Source organism: Hippocampus bargibanti, linkage group LG17 (genome assembly GCF_051943395.1).
Source record: "Hippocampus bargibanti isolate YZ-2025 linkage group LG17, ASM5194339v1, whole genome shotgun sequence".
Lineage (NCBI taxonomy): Eukaryota > Metazoa > Chordata > Actinopteri > Syngnathiformes > Syngnathidae > Hippocampus > Hippocampus bargibanti.
The window spans coordinates 5,471,058-5,498,214 of record NC_142750.1 but is presented as its reverse complement, the minus strand read 5'-3'; the positions used below and the strand labels follow the sequence as shown (position 1 = coordinate 5,498,214).

Here is a 27,157-nt window from a genome sequence, read left to right as displayed (position 1 = left end):
GTCATTTGAAGCCATTTTACAAATTATGGACACAACTTGTTCGAAGACGTCGGTTGTCCTTTAAAAGTGAATACATTTTTATCAATGAGTCGATTCACCGATGCAGTTCAATTTTGGCCACAAGAGGGCAGTGTGACTCCTCAGAGAGACCCAAAAATGATGCCGAACTGTTCCGGTCGTGGTATTTTTCAGTTTAATGAGCTCATTCATTCATTGCTCATTCATTCATTGCTCAAAACCAATCATTCACATCGCGAACTAACTAAAGGAAAGACGTGCTATAAACACTAAAGTGGTCACACTCAACCGCTGCGTTTAATGGCCGTTTAATGACCATACGCCACGTTTAATGTTCCACCATTAATGGCAAGTATTCAACGGACGTTAATGCGAACATATTTTCTGACGGCTGCAAGGGGGATTAATTTTATAGATATTTTTTTATTTTCTCGAAAGAGGACCGAGTTGGAGTTTATTTAATTTTTTGGGCCAAAGACTAACAAAAATAGTCTTGTCCGGGACAAATGTAATTCGAACCGGATGTTTTTGTCATGTGTTCGAATCATGGGGGGGACAATGTTTGACATGTTGATAATTATAATTATGAATATACTGTATATGTATACATATAGAGAGAATGATTTGAAAATATGTTTAGTAATAAAAAAAAAGAATGTCACGTTTTTCATCAATGGAGGATGAAAAAGACAAAATTAATATTCGAACCCAACTTCCTGTTATGCAGCCAGGTGGGCGTGGCCACCCAAAGATCTGGCCGTGATTGCGCATGCGCATTTTCGCGGTGTACCCCCCACCCACCACCCCGCCTCCTACCTGCTCGCTTGTCCGACTGTTGGCTCAGTTCGGTCACCTGGCAGCACTTGCGGCACTCAGCCAGTCTGTCAACCGCATAGGAGGAGCTGCACGCCCGGGAAGGCTGTGCTGGAGCTACGGAGAGCCCCCCCCCTACCCCCGGCACAAGTCTTCGCAGTTTGTCGGTTTGTTTCGTGTTCACGGATGTTGGCGAACATCGATTGCACCTCTGACCGGCATGGAGAGTCAGGGCAGCCGCTGTAAGATTGTGGTCGTGGGCGACGCGCAGTGTGGCAAGACGGCGCTGCTACACGTTTTCGCCAAAGACTGCTTCCCGGAGGTAAGGACTAAGACTGCTTTTCACATTATGCTTTACATTTTTTTAAATCAAATAATTCCATTTTATATGGACTCTCGTTAAATTGGAATTTAACAGTGAAGTATCGCTGCTCTTAAAACGTTTCCGATCCAGGGACCTTTTTAATTGGAGCTTTGTATGTAGATTTCATGATGAATTCATTCATATTATTCATTGATGATACCAGCAATGCCAAACACTTCAATGAAAATCATTCCTGTGATTTAATTTTACTGCAATAAATACTTTGTATTAAGAAAGTATTGCATTTTTAAAATTGTCGAAAACACAACACTCCAATTAGTTTCTAATTCTAAACTTTTAGTGCCTTAATCATCTTTTTTTCAAATTGTTTCATTGAAAAGTTAAGTCAACGTAGAAAACTACAACATATAATAATGATAATCAAAGTCATCTTTATTGTCAAATATGCTAATATGCATGACATACAGCACAGATGAAATTACTGTCCTCTCGCACCCAATGTGCAAGGCACTTATAATGACTTAACAAACATAATAAAAACGAAAACGCCAATAATTAAATGCTTCATCCATTTGTGTCATATTTTTGAAATGCGCTTATAAAAAAATGTATTATTATCATTATTAACTCATTCACTGCCAGACGATGTGCAAAAATGTGTCTATTCCAGTACCAGGGTTTTTGTCATTGTCATTTGAATTCCAGGACCCACAGAATATTGAGTTTTAGGACTACATAAACATTCAATACAGCGTTAGAAATTAGACTCTCTTAATTCATCAGAGAAAAAGGAGTTAATTCCTAAATTATATGTGTCTGGAGTTATATGAGCTTGAAATGAGGGTGGCTGTCCAAATACAATGCAATACATACATGGTTTATATAGTGAGTTAACAATAGCTGAAGCTGGAACAAAGCACTAACGTGGAAACATGAGAAATAATGCCCCTTTGTGGAAGGGGAAAAACATTGCCAGAAGCCATGGCCAGCGCTTTATCGGCACCCAAGCATGAAAAAACAAAGCCCGAACAAATTCAGGAATGGCGTTCTACGTCATATTTTCAATTCCTGAATACATTTGTGAATAGCAGTGAATGAGTTAAGCCATAGAAAAGCACAATAACTGGCAACAATTGAAATATTCATATTAGGCAAATGAATTGATTTTCCAAATAAAACTCAGTTGAGTATGTCTTCACTGATATTGATCAAAAATATGCAAATGGACCAATATGTTTTTTGTTGGGGGTGGGATTGTTGTTTTCAGACATACGTACCCACCGTGTTCGAGAATTACACGGCAAGCTTTGAGATCGAAAAGCACCGCATTGAGCTCAACATGTGGGACACATCAGGTGAGTCGCTTTCATTCGTGTCCACCCCCCCCCCTAAAAAACATCTTCTGTTTGACTTCTAGTTTTGAGACCCAAACGAATGATTCGATGATTACTGTCTTTGCCCGAGCGCCAGCCTGCTTTCTCTCTGTTTGTTTTTTCCTCCCGTGACGACCACTCACACGTCTTCCCATGCTCTGGCTACCAAGGTCAGGCTGGGAAAAGTTGGCGCTCGAAGCATAGGTGGATAACTCGTGCTGATGTCCGTGCCAAATTTGTGATTTTTCTGTGTTTCTTGGTCATGTGTCCACTGAAAATGGACTGTTGGGAAATATTAGCCCACATCTCAAAAAAGAAGTCATGTTGGAGTGACAGCATGTATCCTGAAAAACCTTCAAATCGGAAGCTTTCCGCTACTTTATGACACTTCAAATCATCAGAATCCGAGACCCGGACAGAAGGGGATCGTCTACTGTCAACATTCCCAACTCCAAACTATCTTTAGATCTTTCGACTGTGCCTCGTGGTCAGCCCGGGAAAGAATGTTGTTGTTTTAGCATTAGCCCCGGAGAGTAAGTCTTCTTCCCCTGACAGTAAATCTGCCTGCCACTCAGTGGCAATGCGTCCCCCAGGGGCCGTAACTTAACTTCGGGGGTTCTCCTTATCATGGTAGCAAATGACGCCGTGGGAATGTTGTGCTTCCGTGCGTCTTTATAACCCCGAACCACCTTTGCCGCCAGTGGTTTTTAATCTTTTTTTTTTTTGCGACCTTAAACATGTCGCCTATGTGAGCTAGCCCCCCTGAGTGTGTGTGTTACTTTACTGACTACTAGATTACAAAAGTAACTACAGTACTATGACCACAACATAAGTCCCACTTATGGAGATAAATCCTAGCTCTCGCGAAGACAACATAGCACTGAACTTCAATTAGCATGCTAACGTAGCATGTAGGGACTGAACTTCACCAGTTGAAGAAGACTACAAGATTTCAAAAGTAACTACAGTACTAGATCCACAACATAAGTCCCACTTCTGGATATAAGTCCTAGCTGTCACTAAGACAGCATAGCACTGAACTTCGATTAGCATGCTAACGTAGCATGTGAACAGTAGAGACTCAACTTCACCAGTTGAAGAAGACTACTAGATCTCAAAAGTAACTACAGTACTATAACTACAACATAAGTCCCACTTATATAGGTAAGTGCTAGCACTCGCTAGGATAGCATAGCACTGAACTTCGATTAGCATGCTAACGTAGTATGTGAACATTAGGGACTGAACTTCACCAGATTAATAAGAGGTGGCGTGAAATTACTTGACATGGGAACACATTGTGAAAGCTAACTAGAGTACAATAACGGCTTTGCTTACTTGTTGTCGAGTGGGTAGGGGGGGTCAAAAATGTTGTCAATAATTGAGCGTTGTGACTTGAACTGTACATTATTTGCAGCCTTTTTCGTGAGCTAAACCCCCTTACTATTTGTAAGATGGTTTCAGCACGATCCTTATCTCGAAAAACGGGCACCTCTTATATTTTGTAGACTGATAGTTCCATATTGTTTTGTTTTTGACTTCAAGATGGCACCGCATGAGTTGCTGCCTTTACAGCTGCTCCTGTATTTCGTTTTTGCTCATGTGAAATGTAAATTTCAATTGTAATGTACGTAAAAAATGTACATTTTCAATTCATAGTTTTAACTATAAACATACCACAAGCTATGATCTCAAAATATTTTCATTTAAAATTCATTTTATAACTTCAGTCATAATAATAATCAATGTTTGACAGATTTTTTTGATTTTGTGGAAAAAAAAATCCACCTATCCTAATTTCCACTAACAACCCAGGCTAAACGTGACTCCTCTTCGGCATACAAAGCTTGTCTCTTACTCAAGTTGTATCACTCTGGCATTAAACCGGATAAACTGAGCAAACTTGTACATTAGCTACCTTGAAAAATCAATCGAGTTCTTTCTATAATGGAGCTCCACTTCCCCCTGCGAGGTTGATCAGATGTCTAAATGTGACTTTGAGGAAAGTTGACATGAGTGTGTGTGTGTGTTTTTTTCTTCCTGGAACCGTTTTGGTTTGCTACTAAGTGTATGTATTTTTTTTCCGTGCTTGAAAATTCAATAGGCTACTTGCTTTGATATAGATCCCCAAACCTTTGAAGAATATCGAATCCTTAATCACAGGTTGGCGTCCCTTGTTTGCGATCTCAAAGCCTTACCGATCGTCTGGGCCTTCATCTCTCTCGCTCTCTGGTGATCGCATGTCATTAAAGCGCTTCTGTCATCGGCCATCGATTGGTTGGATCTCATTAATTCCTCTTCTCGGATGAGAGTGGGGGCATTTTGAGGTGTTTATGGAATTGATTTGCCAACGTTATCGCGGTGCCTCTGTGTGGACTTTGTCTAGAGTTTGGGATTGACCAAGCTCAACTGGAGGAGGAGTGTTGAAATATTAGAGAAATGTCTTTTAAAATCGTGTAGAATATACGGTATACTATACGGCTTCACTGGATGGAATGTTTGGATGTACAGTAATCCCCCGTTTATCGCGGTTAATGGGTACCAGAACCATCTGCGATATGTGGAAAAGAAATTCCTGAAAAAAATCCGCGATACACTAAAACCGCGATAAGTGAACCGCGAAGTAGCAGGGGATCACTGTATAATGTTGTCCTACTATTCCCTTTGTATGAAAATCATCAGTGGCAGGCTGTGTATATCACCCCTGGGCCTTCAGTAGTGCTATATCTGAATCAATTCATAGATCGGGAAGGATCAATAATAACCTCATACAATTGCAATCTTATTTTCTATTTTCTGAAATATTCAGAGATGTTCAACCTTTCTTAATGTCGTCCATTTTTTTTCTTAAAGTCCGTCTTGACAACAGTAAACATAATATACATTTGTGTTGCTGTTATGTTATTTTGCGGTGCATTGAACAGACGTCAAAGAAGCCCGTTATCGCTTCCGGAAAAACCCCGACTGCTACTTTGTCTCTCTTTTGTGCGTTGAGACCATCTGGAAAATGATTCCAATTACAAAAAGGGACCGCAGAGAATTGAAATGTTTGCCTGTGCGCCACACGACTGTCTTGCCATTTACCCTGACGAGGTCTTCCGGTGTATATTCGCATCCTAATTGATTTTTTAAGTAACCCTCGCGGTCAAATGGTCCAAAATGTCAATGTGTCTCAGCGAGAACTTCCCTGAGGGTCATTACTGCTGCTTACACTCGATGCTCGGGAGGGAGGAGGAGGCGTTTGTGTTGCTAGTCAGTCAGTCTGGGAGGTTGTAACCAGCCCGAGGCATGATTGCACTCTGTCTCTCTTCTCGATATAGTCGCGCTAGCCTGGGAAAATGTCGGGTTTATCGCTCACGCTCGCCTCATCTTTAAATGTTTTTTTTTTTTTTCATATCAGGAGTCCAGAACTTCCTCTGTCGTGTGTCATTCGTTTTTGTTGTAAGGAGCAAATTGCCCTTTCAAGACAAGGTGGGTGAATTATTATATATTATTATACATTTTTGGTAAAGGACAATCGACATCATTTTTTTGTTTCCGAACTGACATCAGAAAAACGTTTTATAGCATCTAAAATACCCAAAACACGCAGGCTGATATTTATAGTCAAATGCAAAACACCAATAAAAATGCTACATTGGAGTCCTGACGGCTCAAATTGATACGGGAGGACTTCTTTAATCGATTGCAAACATTTATGCTTTCCTCTTCAGAACTACAGTAAAGTCTCGTTATATCGATATCGGATATATCGATAGTCCCGGTTATATCGATACTATTTCTATGCACGCAAGGAGAAAATTACATGCAAACAGGGTCGGATATATCGATAGTCCCGGTTATATCGATATTTTTTCGGACTCCGTTGCATATCGATATAACGAGACTTTACTGTATTTGAATCATATTCATAACTCGATGAGTAACAAGAAAGCATCTTCTCCGAATCTGAAGCCATAGTTTTGATTCTAGAGCAAGTCAAGACGTCATGGCGTGATGTCACGAAAAAGGGGGCGGGACCTTCTGAAACTCGGCATCTCCGAGGTCATTTTGAAGTAGTTTTGGGACACTTTAACTCATTTTTATTGGTGTTTTGCATTTGACTAAAAATATCAACCTGCGTGTTTTGCGTATTTTAGATGCTTTAAAACGTTTTTCTGATGTTACTTCGGAGACAAAAAAATGGTGTCGGTTGTCCTTTAAAACTGTTTGCGTCGCCCGGAGTCACTTGCTCCGTGGACATTTGTTGCCCATGGCAGCAAATCGTTCAAGGGAAAAAGGAAGAAAACTGCCATTTTTTGGAGTCGCTTTGAGTTCACTGAAATGGCACCGTTGTCATATCCATCAAACGGCGATGATTTCCTGGCGATTTGGCCCTGTTGCCTCGCTCTCACTTGTAGGTACCGTGACGTGGAATAACGCTAGCCGATGGCCCCGCGCAAAGGAATCCATCAGGGGAGCCAAAACGGAGTTGCCTCCCAGTTGCGCTAGAGGAGAGTAATGATCGTATTCCTGCGCCGCATCCATTTTCAAACTTCCTCTGGCCTCTGGCCTTTTCTTATCAGTCTCCCCTCGCCGGCGTAACGAGAATTCCGAGCTATCTGCTCCCGCCGTTGCTCAGCTTTACTGCCCACTCGCTCATTTTTCCGCCTGTCCAAGTGCTTTTGAAGCGGCTAATTGAAGGTAAAACTTTCACATTGAATCGGGTCCAAGGCTTCAAAGCGTCTGTCAATCAGCGCAGGGGCTCCTGACTGCGTCATTTCACTTGAAGAGGTTCACACGGAAGCCCAATTTGTCTGCCAACCTTTTTAGCTCCTGTGGATAAGCGCCACGCTCGGAAGTCTTTGAGATGCGTGTAAGAACGCAACCCGCGGGAGCGCCCGGAGACTTTTAAAAGCATTTTGATTAAAGAAACAGAAAATGATGAAATGATTCGGTTGTCCAGGTGGAACACGATGATAATGTGTCATTTCATTCCTGTTTATCGTGAGGTCTTTAAAATGGACTCAGGTGCGGTGCGGGAATCCTTATTTTGGCCTGTTATGTTTCTTTGGACTTTGGTTCTGATGGTAACGATGAAAAAGATACATACATAGGTTGCTAGCTAGGTTGGTAGCTAGCTAGCAGCCTCACAATCTATCTATCTATCTATCTATCTATCTATCTATCTATCTATCTATCTATCTATCTATCTATCTATCTATCTATCTATCTATCTATCTATCTATCTATCTATCTATCTATCTATCTATCTATCTATCTAGAAATCTGTCTGTCTGTCTGTCTAGTCTAGAAATCTGTCTGTCTGTCTGTCTGTCTGTCTGTCTGTCTGTCTGTCTGTCTGTCTGTCTGTCTGTCTGTCTGTCTGTCTGTCTGTCTGTCTGTCTGTCTGTCTGAATTATAATAGTAACCTAAGTAGAAATCTGTCTGTCTGTCTGTCTGTATTATAATAGTAAGCTAGCCAGCTAGCAATCTATCTGTATTATAATAGTAACCTTGCTAACCTAGCTAGCTAGCAATCTATTTACCCAGCTAACTGGATTGCTAGCTATCAAGACAGACAGACGTTTGTGTAATATTTTCACTCCAAATTGTTGATTGCTGAGATCGGCAAGGGACTGAATATTTATTTATTTATTATTTATTTATTGTATTTATTTTGGGGGGGGTGCAGGGGGGTAATACTATATGGCCCCAATTTAGGCACTTATTCCAGAATCAAAGTGATTATGCTCGCGGACATATTTCTGCATCGCCTGTGGCTTTGAGATTTGCAGAAACAATGATTGAATCACGGGAGGTCTGTGGGTGTCTGTGTGTGATGCGGCGTAATCATTTCCTGCCATGCTAAGCCTTTCTTGCCGGAGATCACTCGCTTCAAAAAAAAATTGTAAATAAATAAATAACATGCTTAATAGATCCAGTAAAATTGCTGTAGGCGGCAACACCGTTGTCTAGAATTGGCGCTTTTTTTATTTTTTATTTTTTTGCTTTTACTCTTTCATCTGAGCAGCTTGTGCTATCTTATCAGCATTATGCAACTAGCATCGCCGCATGCTAACTCAAATCTTTTTCGCCCTCTCTTCAGCAATAAACCAGAATTTTTTTTGGTTTTTTTTGTTTTTACTCCTTCATCTCGGCAGCTTTTGGTCGGTGATTGGTGACCAACGTAATACAAGTTCTCAAATATACTCGATACCTGTAGTCCCCCAATCGCCCTTTATGTTTCTAACTCGTTTTGCTAGCTTCTGCTAGCTTATCAGCACTATGCCATTAGCATCATGACAAGCTAACAGAAATATTTTTCACCCTTTCTTCATAAATGAACCCGTTTTTTTTTGTTTTTTTGTTGTTGTTTTTTTACTCTTTCATTTGAGCAGCTTGTGCTAGCTTATCAGCATTATGCAACTAGCATCAGCGCATGCTAACTCTAATATTTTTCATCCTCTCTTCATTAATCAATCAGAATTTTATTGTATTTTATTTTATTTTACTTACTCTTTCAACTAAGCAGCTTTAGGCCGGTGATTAGTGACCAATGTAATACAGGTTTCCGAATATACTCGATAGTCGTAGTCCCCCGAGTGTCCTTTATATTTTTAACTCATTTTGCTAGCTTGAGCTACCAGGGTTATCCAATTAGCATCACGGCATGTTAACTCAAATATTTTTCACCCTCTCTTCATCAATAAACCAGATTTTTTTTTACTCTTTCATCTGAGCAGCTTGTGCTAGCTTATCAGCATTATGCAACTAGCATCACCACATGCTAACTCAAATATTTTTCACCCTCTCTTCATAAATAAACCAGACGTTTTTGTTTGTTTATTTTTACTCTTTCATCTGAGCAGCATCAGGCCTGTGATCGGTGACCAACGTAATACGAGTTTCCAAATATACTCAATACGTGTAGTCCCCCTAGCGTCCTCTTAGCGCTGTTTCGCATTGTTTATTTCTATTTCGGTGTACCTCTAACAATAAAAAGTCTCCTTGCCACTCCCCTTTATTCTTCTGCGCCTTTATTTAATGGCCACTAATCATTCATGCGCTGGAGTTATTAGCCTCTAACAGTCTTCGCTTCCCCCTCAAAGCAAAACACCCCCTCCATCCTATTTCCCCATCTGCCCGGGTTGCTACGATACTCAGCCGCCCCGGCACCAAAGGTGAAACCTCAGGGAGGAGAAACAGCTGTGGTGAGAGGAGCGTCTGTGTTTTCTCGGGTTACGCTTTTAAGCGCCTCATTCTGGATGTTTTGCATGTATTTGTCGACATTTCAGAGCATATCAAAAGTGCTTTTGTTTTGCATGGCGTCTCGACGGCCTAATGAGGCTGTTTGCTTGCCATATGAGCACCGACATATCAGAAATCCTTTAGGCCACAGGTGTCAAAGTCAAGGCCCGCGGGCCAAATCCGGCCCGCCACATCATTTTTTTTGGCCCGCGAAAGCAAATCAAACTTGTTAAATTCCATGATGATTGCTAAAATCTGAGCCAAAATGTCATATTTTTGGATGTCAAACACAATAAAAGTCATTATTGTTGACTTCAGATTTGAAAACAAGTTATTCATTAATTTGCTGTGTGCTCTATATGTAATATTTGAAGGGATTTAAACATTCTAATGGCTTCCCCAAATTCATAACGGCCCTCGAGAGAAAACCATAACTACAATGTGGCCCGTGGCAAAAAATGACTTTGACACCCCTGCTTTAGGCGAAATTCCGTTGTTTTTTTGTGTGGAAAAAGTGACTATTTCATTGATAACAAAAAGAGTGAGCGCTTGAAAACTTCGACAAGTTGCTCAGCCATTGCTTTTCTTGTTTTCGGAGTCGAAATGTTGTCAACACAGGTCAGTTTTCAAGTCGGCTTTGAAATTAAGTTCAACACTTTTGCTTGAGTTCAGCAGTTTAATTGAAGTTGCTATGGGAACTGGACAGTTTAGTTGAAAAACACCAACAATTGAAGGATGCCCAGTGGGGTGCCTTGTGGTTGCCCCAAACTGTGCATTTCTTATTAAATAGCGCATATCATGTATTTGAACACATCCATTTCTACTATCATTGAGTCTGGATTTTTTTTCCCCTGGCGCAGTGAGAGTTGCTGCATTTCCAGCAGCTCCTGTATTTTGTTTTTCTACTTCTTTCCTTTCCTTTCCTCTTCCTTTCATAACTTTGCTGCTGTGGAATGTAAATTTCTCCACTGTGAAACGAATAAAGGTACAGTGATACCTTGGCTTACGAATTTAATTGGTTCCTAGAAAGTCTGTGTAAGGCGAAAAGTGTGTATTCCAAACTTTAATTCCCCATAAGAAACCATTAAAATGAGAATAATCCGTTCCCAGGTCCCCATAAAACAAAATTTTCAACTAAATAAGCCTTAGAACTACACACAATATATTATATATATAATATATATTTATTTCTTTTTTCACTTCACGATGGCGCAGCGAGAGTGGCTGCATTTCCAGCAGCTCCTGTATTTTGTTTTTCTACTTCTTTCTTTCCTTTCCTCTTCCTTTCATAACTTTGCTGCTGTGGAATGTAAATTTCTCCACTGTGAGACGAATAAAGGTACAGTGATACGTTGGCTTACAAACTTAATTGGTTCCCAGGAAGTGTGTGTAAGGCGAGAAGTCTGTATTCGAAACATTAATTTCCCATAGGAAACTATTAAAATGAACATCATCCGTTCCCAGGTCCCCATAAAACATAATTTTTCAACCAAATAAGTCTTTAAAAGTACACACAATATACCTTATCTTATGTATAATAAATGTACTATGATATTGTTATTAAAAGACATAAACTGTACTATATAATAAAGTCGTTTTATTTACCTTTGTGATGGTCGTTGATGGCTTGATGGAATGGATAACTTTTTGCATAAAGTGTCTCAAGGATCTCTGGGTTGTACATCTTAGAAGTTGTGATATTGCAACAGCAACAGATGCAGGCAGACACACTAGAAACGTCATTAATAGCTGGTTCCCTTGCTTGTATGATCTCTTCAAATTGTACAGATGGCTTGTGCGGGTTATTTGTGGAGGCTGATTTATGGGGAATTTTAACCTTGCAGTCTACACTAGATGCCGTTGAACTATCAATCAAGTTGAAACGAGTCCAAATTTCTCTGTGTTTTCTATCCATTTTCTCACCATTTCACTTTTGGTTTTTTTTGGTTTTTTTTTCCACTTTCAAAGTTCGTGAGCTGAAGCGTTCGTAAGCCGAGGTATCATGGTACATCCAATCCAAATATATTTTAGGGCAACAAAGCTTCTGGAAAAAGTCATTTTCTCTTCATGCAAAATGTCATTGACATGCTAGTAATAATTGCATGAACGTTAACGATGTAGCAACATATTTAGCACACAAATGAGTTTTCAAATTTCGAAGATTGATGACCTTCATGGTCCGGTCAGAAACAAATCACCAAATCGGACTGCGGACCCTTGCTAAAGAGGATGGATGCATGGTTTTTGTTTGACTACAGTAAAGTCTCGTTATATCGATATCGGATATATCGATAGTCCCGGTTATATCGATACTATTTCTATGCACGCACGGAGAAAATTACATGCAAACAGGGTCGGATATATCGATAGTCCCGGTTATATCGATATTTTTTCGGACTCCCTTGAATATCGATATAACGAGACTTTACTGTATATCAAAACTGGTGCATAGAAAAATATTTACCCCAGAGTAAAAGCCAACACCCACTCAGGCCAAAGCACCCCAACCCTCCACTATGCACTTGTGTGTCTGTCCTTGTCTTGTTCCCGTTTGACCTGATGTATTTTTTTTTTACACCCTGTTCCTCCAGATTCACTTAACCTTTTTTCCGTCAAGAAGGGCAGAGTGCCGGTGGTTCTTTATTTGATCTGTCTGAACGCGGCGATCTCAGCGTGACCCCTATTGCCGTTTTTCTTGTGTTTTTTTTAATCGTGTGTCAACTGGCTGCTGTGAGGTGATAAGCGGTTTTGTTTTGTTTTTTCTTTTGTGCATGATTGCCTCGCTCCCGCTCCCCTCAACTCCCTTTCAAAGGCACTTTTATTGATTGTATTGAAAAGACACAATACACACTTGCGCACTTTGTAGAACACGCCAACACTAGTGATGAATCAGATGCTACAATTCAGCTGCTAACACGTCTAATTACACATTCTTTTTACTTTTTACTTGTAGAAAACACGCGTCTTCCAAAAACAATTTCTTGTGTGGCGTCATATTGGATTTTCTGAAATATATATGGAAGTTATGAGTGACGGACAACAAGGAAAATATTGAAATATTGTCAACCTACTAGAAAAGCGGAAAAAAACTCAGATTGCATTTGCATTTCTTGAGAAAAAAACTTTTGGTCAGTGGGAAATGGAATGTATTTATGATTTTATAATTTCATGATTTTGTGGTTTTATGAGTTTATGATTTTATGATTTTTTTTATGTTCTTTATGATTTTACGATTTTATGTTTTTAGGTTTTTTTATGGTTTTTATTATCTTTTTTATTTTTAACATTTTATGAATTTTACGATTTTTATGATTTTATGATTTTCTGATTTTCCGATTTTATGATTGTTTTATTTTTATGGTTTTTATGATCTTTTTTAATTTTATGAGTTTATGATTTCATTATTTTATGATTTTATTCTTTATGAATTAATTATTTTTTTATGAGTTGATTGATTAATTGATTGATTGATTGATTATTATGTTATTGTTTTATTTTATTATTTTATTTTATATTTTTTATTTTATTTTTTAGTATTTTATAATTTTATTCTGTTGTTAATTTATTCTGTTATTGTTTTAGTATTTATTTATTTATTTATTTATTTATTAGTTTGTTTATTTGTTTATTTATTCCTCTCTCTGTGGACTTTGTGTTTGACTTTGCCAAAAGTGCTGAGGCGGCTCCCCATGGTCACCCATTGGGGGGAAATAGCGTACGTTGATTTTCTTGCAGTCATGAAAGGCCCATCGTGACCGTGACCTGCCAATCATTTTGATGTTTGCGGTTGATGCATCCATCCCGACGGCCTCGTTATGCAGCTCTTAATTTCAACGTTTAATGCTTTCTAACGTGCCGACCGCTTCATTTGCATGATTTTGCCTAATTCCCCGTTTGCGTCCGTCATCACTTGCACACCTTTTTCAATGTCCTTGACTGGCCGTCCTGAATGGAAACAAACATTGAAATCAAGCTGTGTTCCACACAATCACTTTTGGGGTCCGACAAATTATATTATACAGTGATACCTTGGTTTACGAACTTAATTGGTTCCCAGACAGAGTGTGTAAGGCGAAAAGTGTGTATCCCAAAAATTAATTTCCCATAGGAAACCATTAAAATTGGAATAATCCATTCCCAGGTCCCCATAACGTTATATCGATATCGGATATATCGATAGTCGGTTATATCGATACTATTTCTATGCACGCACGGAGAAAATTACATGCAAACAGGGTCGGATATATCGATAGTCCCGGTTATATCGATATTTTTTCGGACTCCCTTGAATATCGATATAACGAGACTTTACTGTATATCAAAACTGGTGCATAGAAAAATATTTACCCCAGAGTAAAAGCCAACACCCACTCAGGCCAAAGCACCCCACCCTCCACTATGCACTTGTGTGTCTGTCCTTGTCTTGTTCCCGTTTGACCTGATGTATTTTTTTTTTACACCCTGTTCCTCCAGATTCACTTAACCTTTTTTCCGTCAAGAAGGGCAGAGTGCCGGTGGTTCTTTATTTGATCTGTCTGAACGCGGCGATCTCAGCGTGACCCCTATTGCCGTTTTTCTTGTGTTTTTTTTAATCGTGTGTCAACTGGCTGCTGTGAGGTGATAAGCGGTTTTGTTTTGTTTTTTCTTTTGTGCATGATTGCCTCGCTCCCGCTCCCCTCAATTCCCTTTCAAAGGCACTTTTATTGATTGTATTGAAAAGACACAATACACACTTGCGCACTTTGTAGAAAACGCCAACACTAGTGATGAATCAGATGCTACAATTCAGCTGCTAACACGTCTAATTACACATTTTTTTTACTTTATACTTGTAGAAAACACGCGTCTTCCAAAAACAATTCCTTGTGTGGCGTCATATTGGATTTTCTGAAATACGTATAGAAGTTATGAGTGACGGACAACAAGGAAAATATTGAAATATTGTCAACCTACTAGAAAAGCGGAAAAAAACTCAGATTGCATTTGCATTTCTTGAGAAAAAAACTTTTGGTCAGTGGGAAATGGAATGTATTTATGATTTTATAATTTCATGATTTTGTGGTTTTATGAGTTTATGATTTTATGATTTTTTTTATGTTCTTTATGATTTTACGATTTTATGTTTTTAGGTTTTTTTATGGTTTTTATTATCTTTTTTATTTTTAACATTTTATGAATTTTACGATTTTTATGATTTTATGATTTTCTGATTTTCCGATTTTATGATTGTTTTATTTTTATGGTTTTTATGATCTTTTTTAATTTTATGAGTTTATGATTTCATTATTTTATGATTTTATTCTTTATGAATTAATTATTTTTTTATGAGTTGATTGATTAATTGATTGATTGATTGATTATTATGTTATTGTTTTATTTTATTATTTTATTTTATATTTTTTATTTTATTTTTTAGTATTTTATAATTTTATTCTGTTGTTAATTTATTCTGTTATTGTTTTAGTATTTATTTATTTATTTATTTATTTATTAGTTTGTTTATTTGTTTATTTATTCCTCTCTCTGTGGACTTTGTGTTTGACTTTGCCAAAAGTGCTGAGGCGGCTCCCCATGGTCACCCATTGGGGGGAAATAGCGTACGTTGATTTTCTTGCAGTCATGAAAGGCCCATCGTGACCGTGACCTGCCAATCATTTTGATGTTTGCGGTTGATGCATCCATCCCGACGGCCTCGTTATGCAGCTCTTAATTTCAACGTTTAATGCTTTCTAACGTGCCGACCGCTTCATTTGCATGATTTTGCCTAATTCCCCGTTTGCGTCCGTCATCACTTGCACACCTTTTTCAATGTCCTTGACTGGCCGTCCTGAATGGAAACAAACATTGAAATCAAGCTGTGTTCCACACAATCACTTTTGGGGTCCGACAAATTATATTATACAGTGATACCTTGGTTTACGAACTTAATTGGTTCCCAGACAGAGTGTGTAAGGCGAAAAGTGTGTATCCCAAAAATTAATTTCCCATAGGAAACCATTAAAATTGGAATAATCCATTCCCAGGTCCCCATAACTCATTGGAAAGGCACCATACCAATTCAGTGCATCCCACCGAATGTTCATGGTACAGAAGAGCATTAGGGCCAGGTTGAAATATATTTTTTTTGGTTGAGGTATTATTCAGAGAAAAAAAAGTCACAAATTTACTAGATATAAAGTCACAAATTTGTAGATTCAAACTCGCAAATTTGCGACCGAATGATGTATATCAAACTCCAAAAGTTTTTTTAAACGTTTAAATCTAACACATTTGTGACTTTAAATCTAGCAAATTTGTGACTTTAAATCTCGCAAATTTGCGAGTTTGAATCTAGCTAATTTGTGTCTTTCAAGCTAGCAAATTTTCGAGTTTGTATCTAGCAAATTTGTGACTTTAAATCTCGCAAATTTGTGACTTTAAATCTCACAAATTTGCGAGTTTGAACCTAGCTAATTTGTGACTTTCAAGCTAGCAAATTTTTGAGTTTGTATCTAGCAAATTTGTGACTTTAAATCTAGCAAATTTGTGACTTTAAATCTCGCAAATTTGTGACTTTAAATCTCGCAAATTTGCGAGTTTGAATGTAGCAAATTTGTGTCTTTAAATCAAGCCAATTTGTGACTTTAAATCTAGCAAATTTGCGAGTCTGAATCTAGAAAATTTATGACTTTAAATCTCGCAAATTTGTGACTTTAAATCTCACAAATTTGCGAGTTTGAACCTAGCTAATTTGTGACTTTCAAGCTAGCAAATTTTTGAGTTTGTATCTAGCAAATTTGTGACTTTAAATCTAGCAAATTTGTGACTTTAAATCAAGCAAATTTGTGACTTTAAATCTAGGAAATATGCAAGTCTGAATCTAGCAAATTTGTGACTTTAAATCTAGCAAATTTGTGACTATAAATTGAGCAAATTTGCAAGTCTGAAACTCGCAAATTTGCGCCTTTTTTTTCTCAGAATAATACCTCATCTCTAAAAAAAATATATTTCAACCTTGCCCTAATGCTCTGCCGTATCATGGTGATTAGATGCTTCCCAGGTAGTGTTATAGTTTTTAATCTAAATATTTATTTTTAACCCTTTCGGAGACATTGATTACCACAGTGGACATTTGAGGACTTACACACTGTAAGAATCACAACAAGAGCGCAGAAAAATCCTACCGGACCCTCCACACCCTGCCCACCACCTTTTCCAGCTACCGATACAGACAAGGAACCAATTACATTGAGGAATTTGATTGGATTACATTACATTACATTAGCCTTTATTAGTGTCCTCCATGTATTTTTGATGATGATACTAGTTCAGTATATTCTACCAGAGACAAATTCCTTGTGCGTTCTACATACTTGGCCAATGAACATGATTCTGATGCTTCTCACATTGTAAATGTTAGTGCTCGAAAGGTTTAATTGCTCGCTGAAAACCAAACATTTTCCGAAATGACTTTGCACAACAGATTCAACATCTCCACTCGGCCCCGAGGCTGAAAAGCATCCATGTTTGACGCGCCTGCGAGTGCGTTCCGGGCTGTTTGCGGCATTGTTCTCAGCGGGGAGTGATAGCGGGTCACCCCCTGGTAATTCGCCGCTTTGAATAACGTTGCCGCATGCTCGCTCCATTGTTGTCGTGTTATTCTGTCGATGACAAAAGAGAACACAGGGATGCTAAAAACAGGCTGCGCTCGCCTTTGTGCACCTTTGACCGAGTTGCGCTTTAACAAGTTGAATAGTTGACGAGCAGGAGTGACGCATGCGGTATTGACACCGTCGCTGTTCAAAAAGTATGCATGTGGATGGCCAGCGCTTTCGGAGTTGGGGGGAGCACCACACTTGCGAGAGCAAAAATTCCGAGACGGTTTGAGTAACGGCTCTAAAGGCTTCGATCTTTTCAGCTTGGCCTTTGTGCCGCTGCTTTCCAGATGAGGAACAAAAGCCGGGCGGCCCTTGCGCCACCACGGCTTCACTTTGAGAAACACTCCACATTCTTAATTTGATAATAGAAGACCACCCTCACACTGGACCAAACCCTGAGAAAGAAATGGAGGTGTGTGAAATTGGCAGCTACTTAATTACAATGACTTAGACCATTTCTACCCTTATAGCATGTAGCTAGCTGGCTAGCTATGCCGACAACACAAAACAGAACAACTTGGTTTTGTGTTTTCCACTTCTAAGCATTATGTGCTATATTTTTTATGATTCAGGTAACCTTGAGTTTAAGTATCAAGAATTATGTGCCTAAATATCTGTTTCCATTCCCGAAACAGATGGGCCCCTTATCCTTCCTTTGGCCACAAGCTAGTTCGCCAAAAAATGATCTAGCTAGCTAGCTTACCAACTATGTAGCTTGCTAGCTTCACATCTATCTATCTAGCTTAACAACTATCTAGCTAGCTAACTTGACAGCTATCTACCTATATAGCGAGCTAGCTTACCAACTATCTAGCTAGCTAGCTAGCTCGCCAGCAATCGAGCTAACTAACTTGACAGCTATCTGTCTATCTAGCTAACTAGCTTACCAACTATGTAGCTATCTAGCTTGTCATCTATCTATCTAGCTAGCTAGCTCGCCATATATCTATCTATCTAGCTCGCCAGCAATATAGCTAGCTAACTTGACAGCTATATAGCTAGCTAGCTTACCAACTAGTAGCTAGTAAGCTCAACAGCTGTCTAGCAGCAATGCAACTCGCCATCTATCCATCTAGCTTGACAGCTATCTAGCTAGCTAACCTGACAGCTGTCTATCTAGATGGCTTGACAGCTATCTAGCTTGACCGCTATCTAGCTAGCTAACTTGACGGCTATCAGAATCTACCTAGCTATCTTGACAGCTATATAGCTAGCTAGCTTACCAACTATGTAGCTAGTAAGCTCAACAGCTGTCTAGCAATGCAACTCGCCATCTATCCATCTAGCTTGACAGCTATCTAGCTAGCTAACTTGACAGCTATCTATCTAGATGGCTTGACAGCTATCTAGCTAGCTAACTTGACAGCTATCAGAATCAGAATCTACCTAGCTATCTTGACAGCTATATAGCTAGCTTACCAGATATGTAGCCAGCTAGCTCGTCATCTATCTATCTCGCTAGCTAGCTCGCCATCTATCCAGCTAGCTCACCAGCTATCTATTTCACTATCTCCCCAGTTAGCCTTTTGAGCAACGTAAAATGTATAACTATATAAATTATCATCAATTGCTCGAGACGAAGTTGTCTAGTTTACTCTGACAACCAACCAGAGAACGCAAATAATGCAGACATCTTGTGATGAACACAAACGTGTTTATTTTTTGCTGCCGGTACTGACCCGATTCTCACCATATGTGACTCTGTGTGTGTGTGTGTGTGTGTGTGTGTGTGTGTGCGCGTGTGTGCGTGTGTGTGTGTGTGTGTGTGTGTGCGTGTGTGTGTGTGTGTGTGTGCGTGTGCGTGTGTATCCTCAGGCTCCTCTTATTACGACAATGTGAGACCACTGGCATACCCCGACTCCGATGCCGTCCTGATCTGCTTTGACATCAGCCGCCCCGAGACACTGGACAGCGTCATTAAAAAGGTCAGTGGCTTGTTTCGGATCAAATCGCCACACATGTGGCTTGGTCGCGTAGTAACCAATTATTAAAAATATTCACTTGACCTTCAATCCTCTGCAGAACTGAAGGTCAGGGGTGTTTGCATATGATATGCAAATGAGCCTTTACACTCCATATTAAAGATGACAGCCACAAGTTGTTGAACGTAGTGCATCTATTTACATCCCGCGTATGTTTAGTAAGCTACTGGTTGGCTTTGGAGTGTCCAGCCACCCCCCTCCAGACTTTTGTAGATATAACCCAGGACACCCTGAAATATGTTGACAGGCCCCAGTGGAGCCTGTCAACAAGCGCAAGTGTTTCCGCATGAAAGGCGAAGGGGGTTGCCATGACCTCTGACCCCGGAGCCGTCGCCCTGTTAATCTCATCGTTCCAAACCTGTTACAACAAACGCTGTCCCAAATTAGACTTTTGACTTGCGTTGACGAGGAAGGCTGACGCGGAGCAACAATCAAAGCCTTTGACCTTAGGGGTGAGGCTGGAGAGGTCAAATGTTTATTTGATGTGTTTTTTTTTAACCCTACACTCGCCTGAATTTAATGTTAGAATATAATAGTGTGTGTAGTTTTATTTAGTTGAAAATTATGTTTTATGGGGACCCGGGAACGGATTATTCTGATTTTAATGGTTTCCTATGGGAAATTAATGTTTGTAATACACACTTTTCGCCTTACACGCACTTTATGGGAACCAATTAAGTTCGTAAGCCAAGGTATCACTGTAAGTTGATTTTTTTTGGTCCTTTTTGCTACCATGGCATTTGGGTGCTGAATGCAACTTGATTGCCCCCCGAGGGCAAGTCCACTCACTTGATTGTTGGACAGAATTTGGGGAATGAAAAAAAAAGTAAAATAATCCGCAGTGTTGTTCATTATGTCCGCAGTGGCAGGGGGAGACGCAGGAATTTTGTCCCAATGCCAAAGTGGTGCTGGTGGGCTGCAAACTGGACATGAGGACAGACGTCAACACCTTGAGGGAACTCTCCAAACAGCGCCTCATCCCCGTCACCCATGAGCAGGTAACAAGGACGGACACAATATTCCCCTAAAAGTCACTCATGAGACTCACAACTGGGTAACGACCCAGAATGCCTCACTGCAAAAACGGCGAGTCATGTGAGGATAGTAGAAAAAGTCAATGGGCTATTCGATGACAAGGTTTCTTCAACCGTCAGACCTCTGCTACGATAGGTCCCTGATCTCAGGTTGCGGGGAGCAGAGAACTATTCCCTGAGGCTACACTGATTACTTCTATTGTCCTGACTGATTTCTTCTATTGTCCTGACTGATTACTTTTATTGTCCTGCCTGATTATGGGGTCTATGGCTGGCCTGATTGCCCCATTTGCCCTGGTATCACCTCATCAGCATAACTAAGCCTATGTGGTTTGTTTATGAAGAAGTTTGTTGTATGAATGATCCAAAGTAAACCTCACCCCACCATGGCGATTTAGTGAAGGGTTTTGCTGTTTTATGAAAATAACTTGTTTTACTCCCCTTTCAAACCATCTATTTTCTTTCGTTAAGATTTTAACGTCATTGTCGTCAAATGAGTGGTTGCTAGCTTTTAGGTGCATATGTACTGCAGATTGAGGCCCACTAGTATTATCCCTGTGATGTTGATAAAGTATTCTTTTGAGAATTTGTTGAGTCTCCCCAATGTATTGCTCTTTACAATTTTCATTTTTACAATGTATTGAATATACTACATTACTTTGTTTTTCATTTGGCAGCCTATCTTTTGGATGCACTAATTTTTGCCTTAAAATGTTTATCGGTTTGGGCGCTTCTTTATTCGTAGGTGAGAATGTTGACGTTTCGCTTGGCTCGGCACTTTGGTTGTTGTTTTCGCTGACCGGGCAACCGTGGACACCCGCGCGGATTTGCATGTTCCGACAGTTAGAAAACAGACGTTGACAAACGAGCGAGCCCGGACTCTCCGACCTCCGCGTCGGTTTGAGGAAGGCCCGATAAACCGCTCGGCCGAGGCGCGAATGACAATCAGCTCGTTCTGTCGGGTTGGGTGCCCGCACAAAAAGCCGGCACGCCAATCGAATCAAAAGCTGACAGCCGTGTTGTCTGAGTCGACGCGGCCTTTCGACAATAAACAGTCACCGTGCCGAACAGGAAGGAGGGGAATCATCGTCATCGCTTGGTTTATTCCTCTTTTGAACAATCAAAAGGAGCAGATTGGGATTTTAAAAAATGAAATACAAATATGTATTACCCAACTTTTTTTTCCTCTAAAAATTTTGGTTGATAACATTCAAACTTTTTTTGGTATCCATTTTTACTTCTTGACAAGAGTAACACGAATGATGGGAGGAACTGGGTTCCAGAGTTTGGGGGCAGAGCAGCTGAAAGCTCTGTACCCTATCGTGCTGAGACGGGCAGGGGGGGGGGGGCACTTACACTGTGTATATATATATATATATATATATATATTTCAAATGAGAGTAACCAATTTTCTATGTCGAATGTGTATATATATATATATATATAATCCTCTGCAGAACTGAAGGTCAGGGGTGTTTGCATATGATATGCAAATGAGCCTTTACACTCCATATTAAAGATGACAGCCACAAGTTGTTGAACGTAGTGCATCTATTTACATCCCGCGTATGTTTAGTAAGCTACTGGTTGGCTTTGGAGTGTCCAGCCACCCCCCTACAGACTTTTGTAGATATAACCCAGGACACCCTGAAATATGTTGACAGGCCCCAGTGGAGCCTGTCAACAAGCGCAAGTGTTTCCGCATGAAAGGCGAAGGGGGTTGCCATGACCTCTGACCCCGGAGCCGTCGCCCTGTTAATCTCATCGTTCCAAACCTGTTACAACAAACGCTGTCCCAAATTAGACTTTTGACTTGCGTTGACGAGGAAGGCTGACGCGGAGCAACAATCAAAGCCTTTGACCTTAGGGGTGAGGCTGGAGAGGTCAAATGTTTATTTGATGTGGTTTTTTTTAACCCTACACTCGCCTGAATTTAATGTTAGAATATAATAGTGTGTGTAGTTTTATTTAGTTGAAAATTATGTTTTATGGGGACCCGGGACCGGATTATTCTGATTTTAATGGTTTCCTATGGGAAATTAATGTTTGGAATACAGACTTTTCGCCTTACACACACTTTATGGGAACCAATTAAGTTCGTAAGCCAAGGTATCACTGTAAGTTGATTTTTTTTTTTGTCCTTTTTGCTACCATGGCATTTGGGTGCTGAATGCAACTTGATTGCCCCCCGAGGGCAAGTCCACTCACTTGATTGTTGGACAGAATTTGGGGAATGAAAAAAAAAAAAGGAAAATAATCCGCAGTGTTGTTCATTATGTCCGCAGTGGCAGGGGGAGACGCAGGAATTTTGTCCCAATGCCAAAGTGGTGCTGGTGGGCTGCAAACTGGACATGAGGACAGACGTCAACACCTTGAGGGAACTCTCCAAACAGCGCCTCATCCCCGTCACCCATGAGCAGGTAACAAGGATGGACACAATATTCCCCTAAAAGTCACTCATGAGACTCACAACTGGCTAACGACCCAGAATGCCTCACTGCAAAAACGGCGAGTCATGTGAGGATAGTAGAAAAAGTCAATGGGCTATTCGATGACAAGGTTTCTTCAACCGTCAGACCTCTGCTACGATAGGTCCCTGCTCTCAGGTTGCGGGGAGCAGAGGACTATTCCCTGAGGCTACACTGATTACTTCTATTGTCCTGACTGATTACTTTTATTGTCCTGCCTGATTATGGGGTCTATGACTGGCCTGATTGCCCCATTTGCCCTGGTATCACCTCATCAGCATAACTAAGACTTATGTGGTCTAAAAAGTTTGTTGTATGAATGATCCAAATTAAACCTCGCCCCACCATGGCGATTTAGTGAAGGGTTTTGCTGTTTTATGAAAATAACTTGTTTTACTCCCCTTTCAAACCATCTATTTTCTTTCGTTAAGATTTTAACGTCATTGTCGTCAAATGAGTGGTTGCTAGCTTTTAGGTGCATATGTACTGCAGATTGAGGCCCACTAGTATTATCCCTGTGATGTTGATAAAGTATTCTTTTGAGAATTTGTTGAGTCTCCCCAATGTATTGCTCTTTACAATTTTCATTTTTACAATGTATTGAATATACTACATTACTTTGTTTTTCATTTGGCAGCCTATCTTTTGGATGCACTAATTTTTGCCTTAAAATGTTTATCGGTTTGGGCGCTTCTTTATTCGTAGGTGAGAATGTTGACGTTTCGCTTGGCTCGGCACTTTGGTTGTTGTTTTCGCTGACCGGGCAACCGTGGACACCCGCGCGGATTTGCATGTTCCGACAGTTAGAAAACAGACGTTGACAAACGAGCGAGCCCGGACTCTCCGACCTCCGCGTCGGTTTGAGGAAGGCCCGATAAACCGCTCGGCCGAGGCGCGAATGACAATCAGCTCGTTCTGTCGGGTTGGGTGCCCGCACAAAAAGCCGGCACGCCAATCGAATCAAAAGCTGACAGCCGTGTTGTCTGAGTCGACGCGGCCTTTCGACAATAAACAGTCACCGTGCCGAACAGGAAGGAGGGGAATCATCGTCATCGCTTGGTTTATTCCTCTTTTGAACAATCAAAAGGAGCAGATTGGGATTTTAAAAAATGAAATACAAATATGTATTACCCAACTTTTTTTTCCTCTAAAAATTTTGGTTGATAACATTCAAACTTTTTTTGGTATCCATTTTTACTTCTTGACAAGAGTAACACGAATGATGGGAGGAACTGGGTTCCAGAGTTTGGGGGCAGAGCAGCTGAAAGCTCTGTACCCTATCGTGCTGAGACGGGCAGGGGGGGGGGGGGGGGCACTTACATATGTATATATATATATATATATATATATATATTTCAAATGAGAGTAACCAATTTTCTATGTCGAATGTGTATATATATATATATATATATATATATATATATATATATATATATGTATGTGTGTGTGTGTGTGTGTGTATATATGTGTGTGTGTATGTATATATGTATGTATGTATATATATATGTATGTATATATGTATATATATGTATGTATTTTTTTCTGTAATTGCAACTGAACATTTTTCAGAATATTTAGAATGCAATTTTTTTTTAATGATTTTCCTAGTTATTTTGTTCATTAAAAATTTCAAACGAGAGTAACCATAGTTTTGATTCTTTTTTTAATAGAACTGCTGTTTTTCCTCAAAAACAGACATTTTCTTTCAACATCACGGGAATGTTTTCTGTTTACATTGGATTAATTATTTCTGCCTTCCTTCAAAATAAAAGAAAAAATCTGATCTGACTTTTTGCCACAGAGTTACACTTTGGTCTCATAATATAATAAATATAATATAATATAATATAATATAATATAATATAATATAATATAATATAATATAATATAATAACACTAAGTCAAGACGTTGTGATTACATTTTCCAAAAAAACATTGATGTTGGTGTTTAAAAAAAATTGAAAAAATGTAAAATCAGCTTTAAAAAGTTTTACTTTTTGACATTATTGGCATGGCTTTTGTTCCCCAAAAACAAAAACACTTCCACCTTGCCTTTTTTGTTCCCAACGCAGGGCAGCACCATTGCCCGACAGATGGGCGCCGCGGCCTACGCCGAGTGCACGTCCAAAATGTCGGAGAACAGCGTGCGGGACGTATTCCACGTCACCACCCTTGCGTCGGTGCGCCGGCCCCACAAAGCGCCCCTCAAGCGCTGCGCCTCCCGCCGGGTGCTCAAGCGCACATCCCAGCTGGCCCTCCCGCCGCTACCGGGCCGGAATGAGCCCGCGGACCAAACGCCCGTCTTGAGGAAGGACCGAGCCAAGAGCTGCGTGCTCATGTAGAAAAGAGACGTGTACAGAAATATATACCAGAGGAAGCCTCTTTATGTTTATTTATTTTTTTGTGTTGCACTGCAGGAGATGAAAAATGAAGTTGCGCTGTGGGGAATCAGCTTCTTTTTCGGTGTCATTTCATGTGTAAGAATAAGGCCTTAAAAGACAACCGACACCTCTGGACAAGTTGTGTTCATAATTTGTAAAATGGCTTCAAATGACTTCTACTGAGCGTATTTTACAAAGATCCCAACGCATATAGCTATATTTTACGCTTTAAGACTCACGCTGAATATTCAGGAAGTCATGTTTTCGAGTTGATGACGATGCCTGACGTGACGTCACTGAAGGAACGCCCCTGATCGAGAAAGCGACACACAATGCATTTTGGGTACTTTGTTGGGTCTGAAAACATCGTGTTGATCCGTGTTGATGGCGAAGTTAGAAGGAAAACACATAAATAACGCGATGGTGAATCATTGTGTGTTGCACCAAGACTACTATTTGATACTAGTTGACACAAATTCTGTGTGTCGCTTTGTGGGATGCTACATTCGAGTCCAGACGCCTCAAAATGAGACGGAAGGACTTCTTTAATCGATTGCAAACATTTATGCTTTCCTCTTCAGAACCATTTGAATCGTATTCATAACTGGATGAGTAACAAGAAAGAATCTTCTCCGAAACCGAAGCCATTGTTTTGATTCTAGAGCAAGGCAAGACGTCCTGGCGTGATGTCCCGAACTAGATGTCTTCTAAAACTCGACATCTCATCATCATAATCATAATCGTATGATTATCTCTGAGGTCATTTTGAAGTAGTTTTGGGACACTTCAACTCATTTTTATTGGTGTTTTGCATTTGACTAAAAATATCAGCCTGCGTGTTTTGGGTATTTTAGATGCTATCAAACGTTTTTCTGATGTCAGTTAGGAAACAAAAAAATGGTGTCGGTTGTCCTTTAAAGGACACGCCATGCACGAGGACGCTACCATCGTGTAAGTGTGATGAGTCAAAAGGACAAAAGATGGCAAAAAAAACAAGGATTGGAGCCATGCGGCGAGTGGGTGGTTAGTTTCTTAGCCGTGCGCACGCGTCGCGACCACAAGTGCTTTTGTTGAGAAAAAAAAAAAATCCAAATCCATTTGCTTATGTTTGCAACACCGCCGTTGTGATTTATGTTATTTTATGCCGACTCTTCAAGTTGGGAAAATAAAGTGCCAGCTTGACTGCAGATGGCCAATTTCATTGCTGGCTGCTGTTTATTTTATTAGCGTGCGCCGCACATGCCGATGATGTCATTCATGCTAACGCTTAAAAGGCACAGACTAATCGCTGGAAATTAAACGGGCCTTCCTATTCTGTTGTAAAAAGTGGGCATGTACTCCTGCAGTGGTTTTCGAAAATACTTCCTGTATCATGACCAACTTTAACTCATTCACAGTTTATTCCCGAATTTGTTTTTTTTTTTCATGCTTGGGTGCCGATAAAGCGCTGTCCATGGCCTCTGGCAATGTTTTTTTTTTTTATCGGCGTCGGGTTTGCTGGAGAGATAGAGCTGGGTGTCATCCGCAAAGCAATGAAAGTGTATACCAAATTTACGGAGAATATTGCCAAGGAGAAGAAGGTAGGTGATAAAGATTAGGGGTCCCAGGACAGAGCCTTGGGGCACACCAAAAGATACAAGAGATGACTGTGAAGTGAAGGAGTTCATTTGGATGAACTGAGAACGGCCAGAGAGATCAGAGTAGAACCAGCGTAGGGGCGTGTCGGTGATCCCTATGGAGGAAATTCTGTCAAGGAGGATGGGATGAGAAATGGTTTCAAAAGCTGCGGTGAGGTCAAGAAGGACGAGGATGGAGAGTAAACTGAAAGTCAGCTGCCAAAAGATCGTTTGTGACTTATAAGAGAGCTGAATCTGTACTGTGGTGGGGGGGCGGAAA

General features: G+C 40.1%; 1 protein-coding gene across 1 annotated transcript; it reads left to right on the top strand.

The window, feature by feature from the left end:
- The first annotated feature begins 837 nt into the window (after positions 1–837).
- Positions 838–26,462, top strand: rnd2 (Rho family GTPase 2). Its single transcript, XM_089019393.1, has 5 exons — positions 838–1,153; positions 2,424–2,511; positions 19,212–19,321; positions 20,242–20,376; positions 24,953–26,462. The coding sequence occupies exons 1-5, from the start codon at positions 1,052–1,054 to the stop codon at positions 25,220–25,222; spliced, it is 705 nt and encodes a 234-aa protein (XP_088875519.1). The 5' UTR covers positions 838–1,051; the 3' UTR covers positions 25,223–26,462.
- The last annotated feature ends 695 nt before the right edge of the window (positions 26,463–27,157 follow it).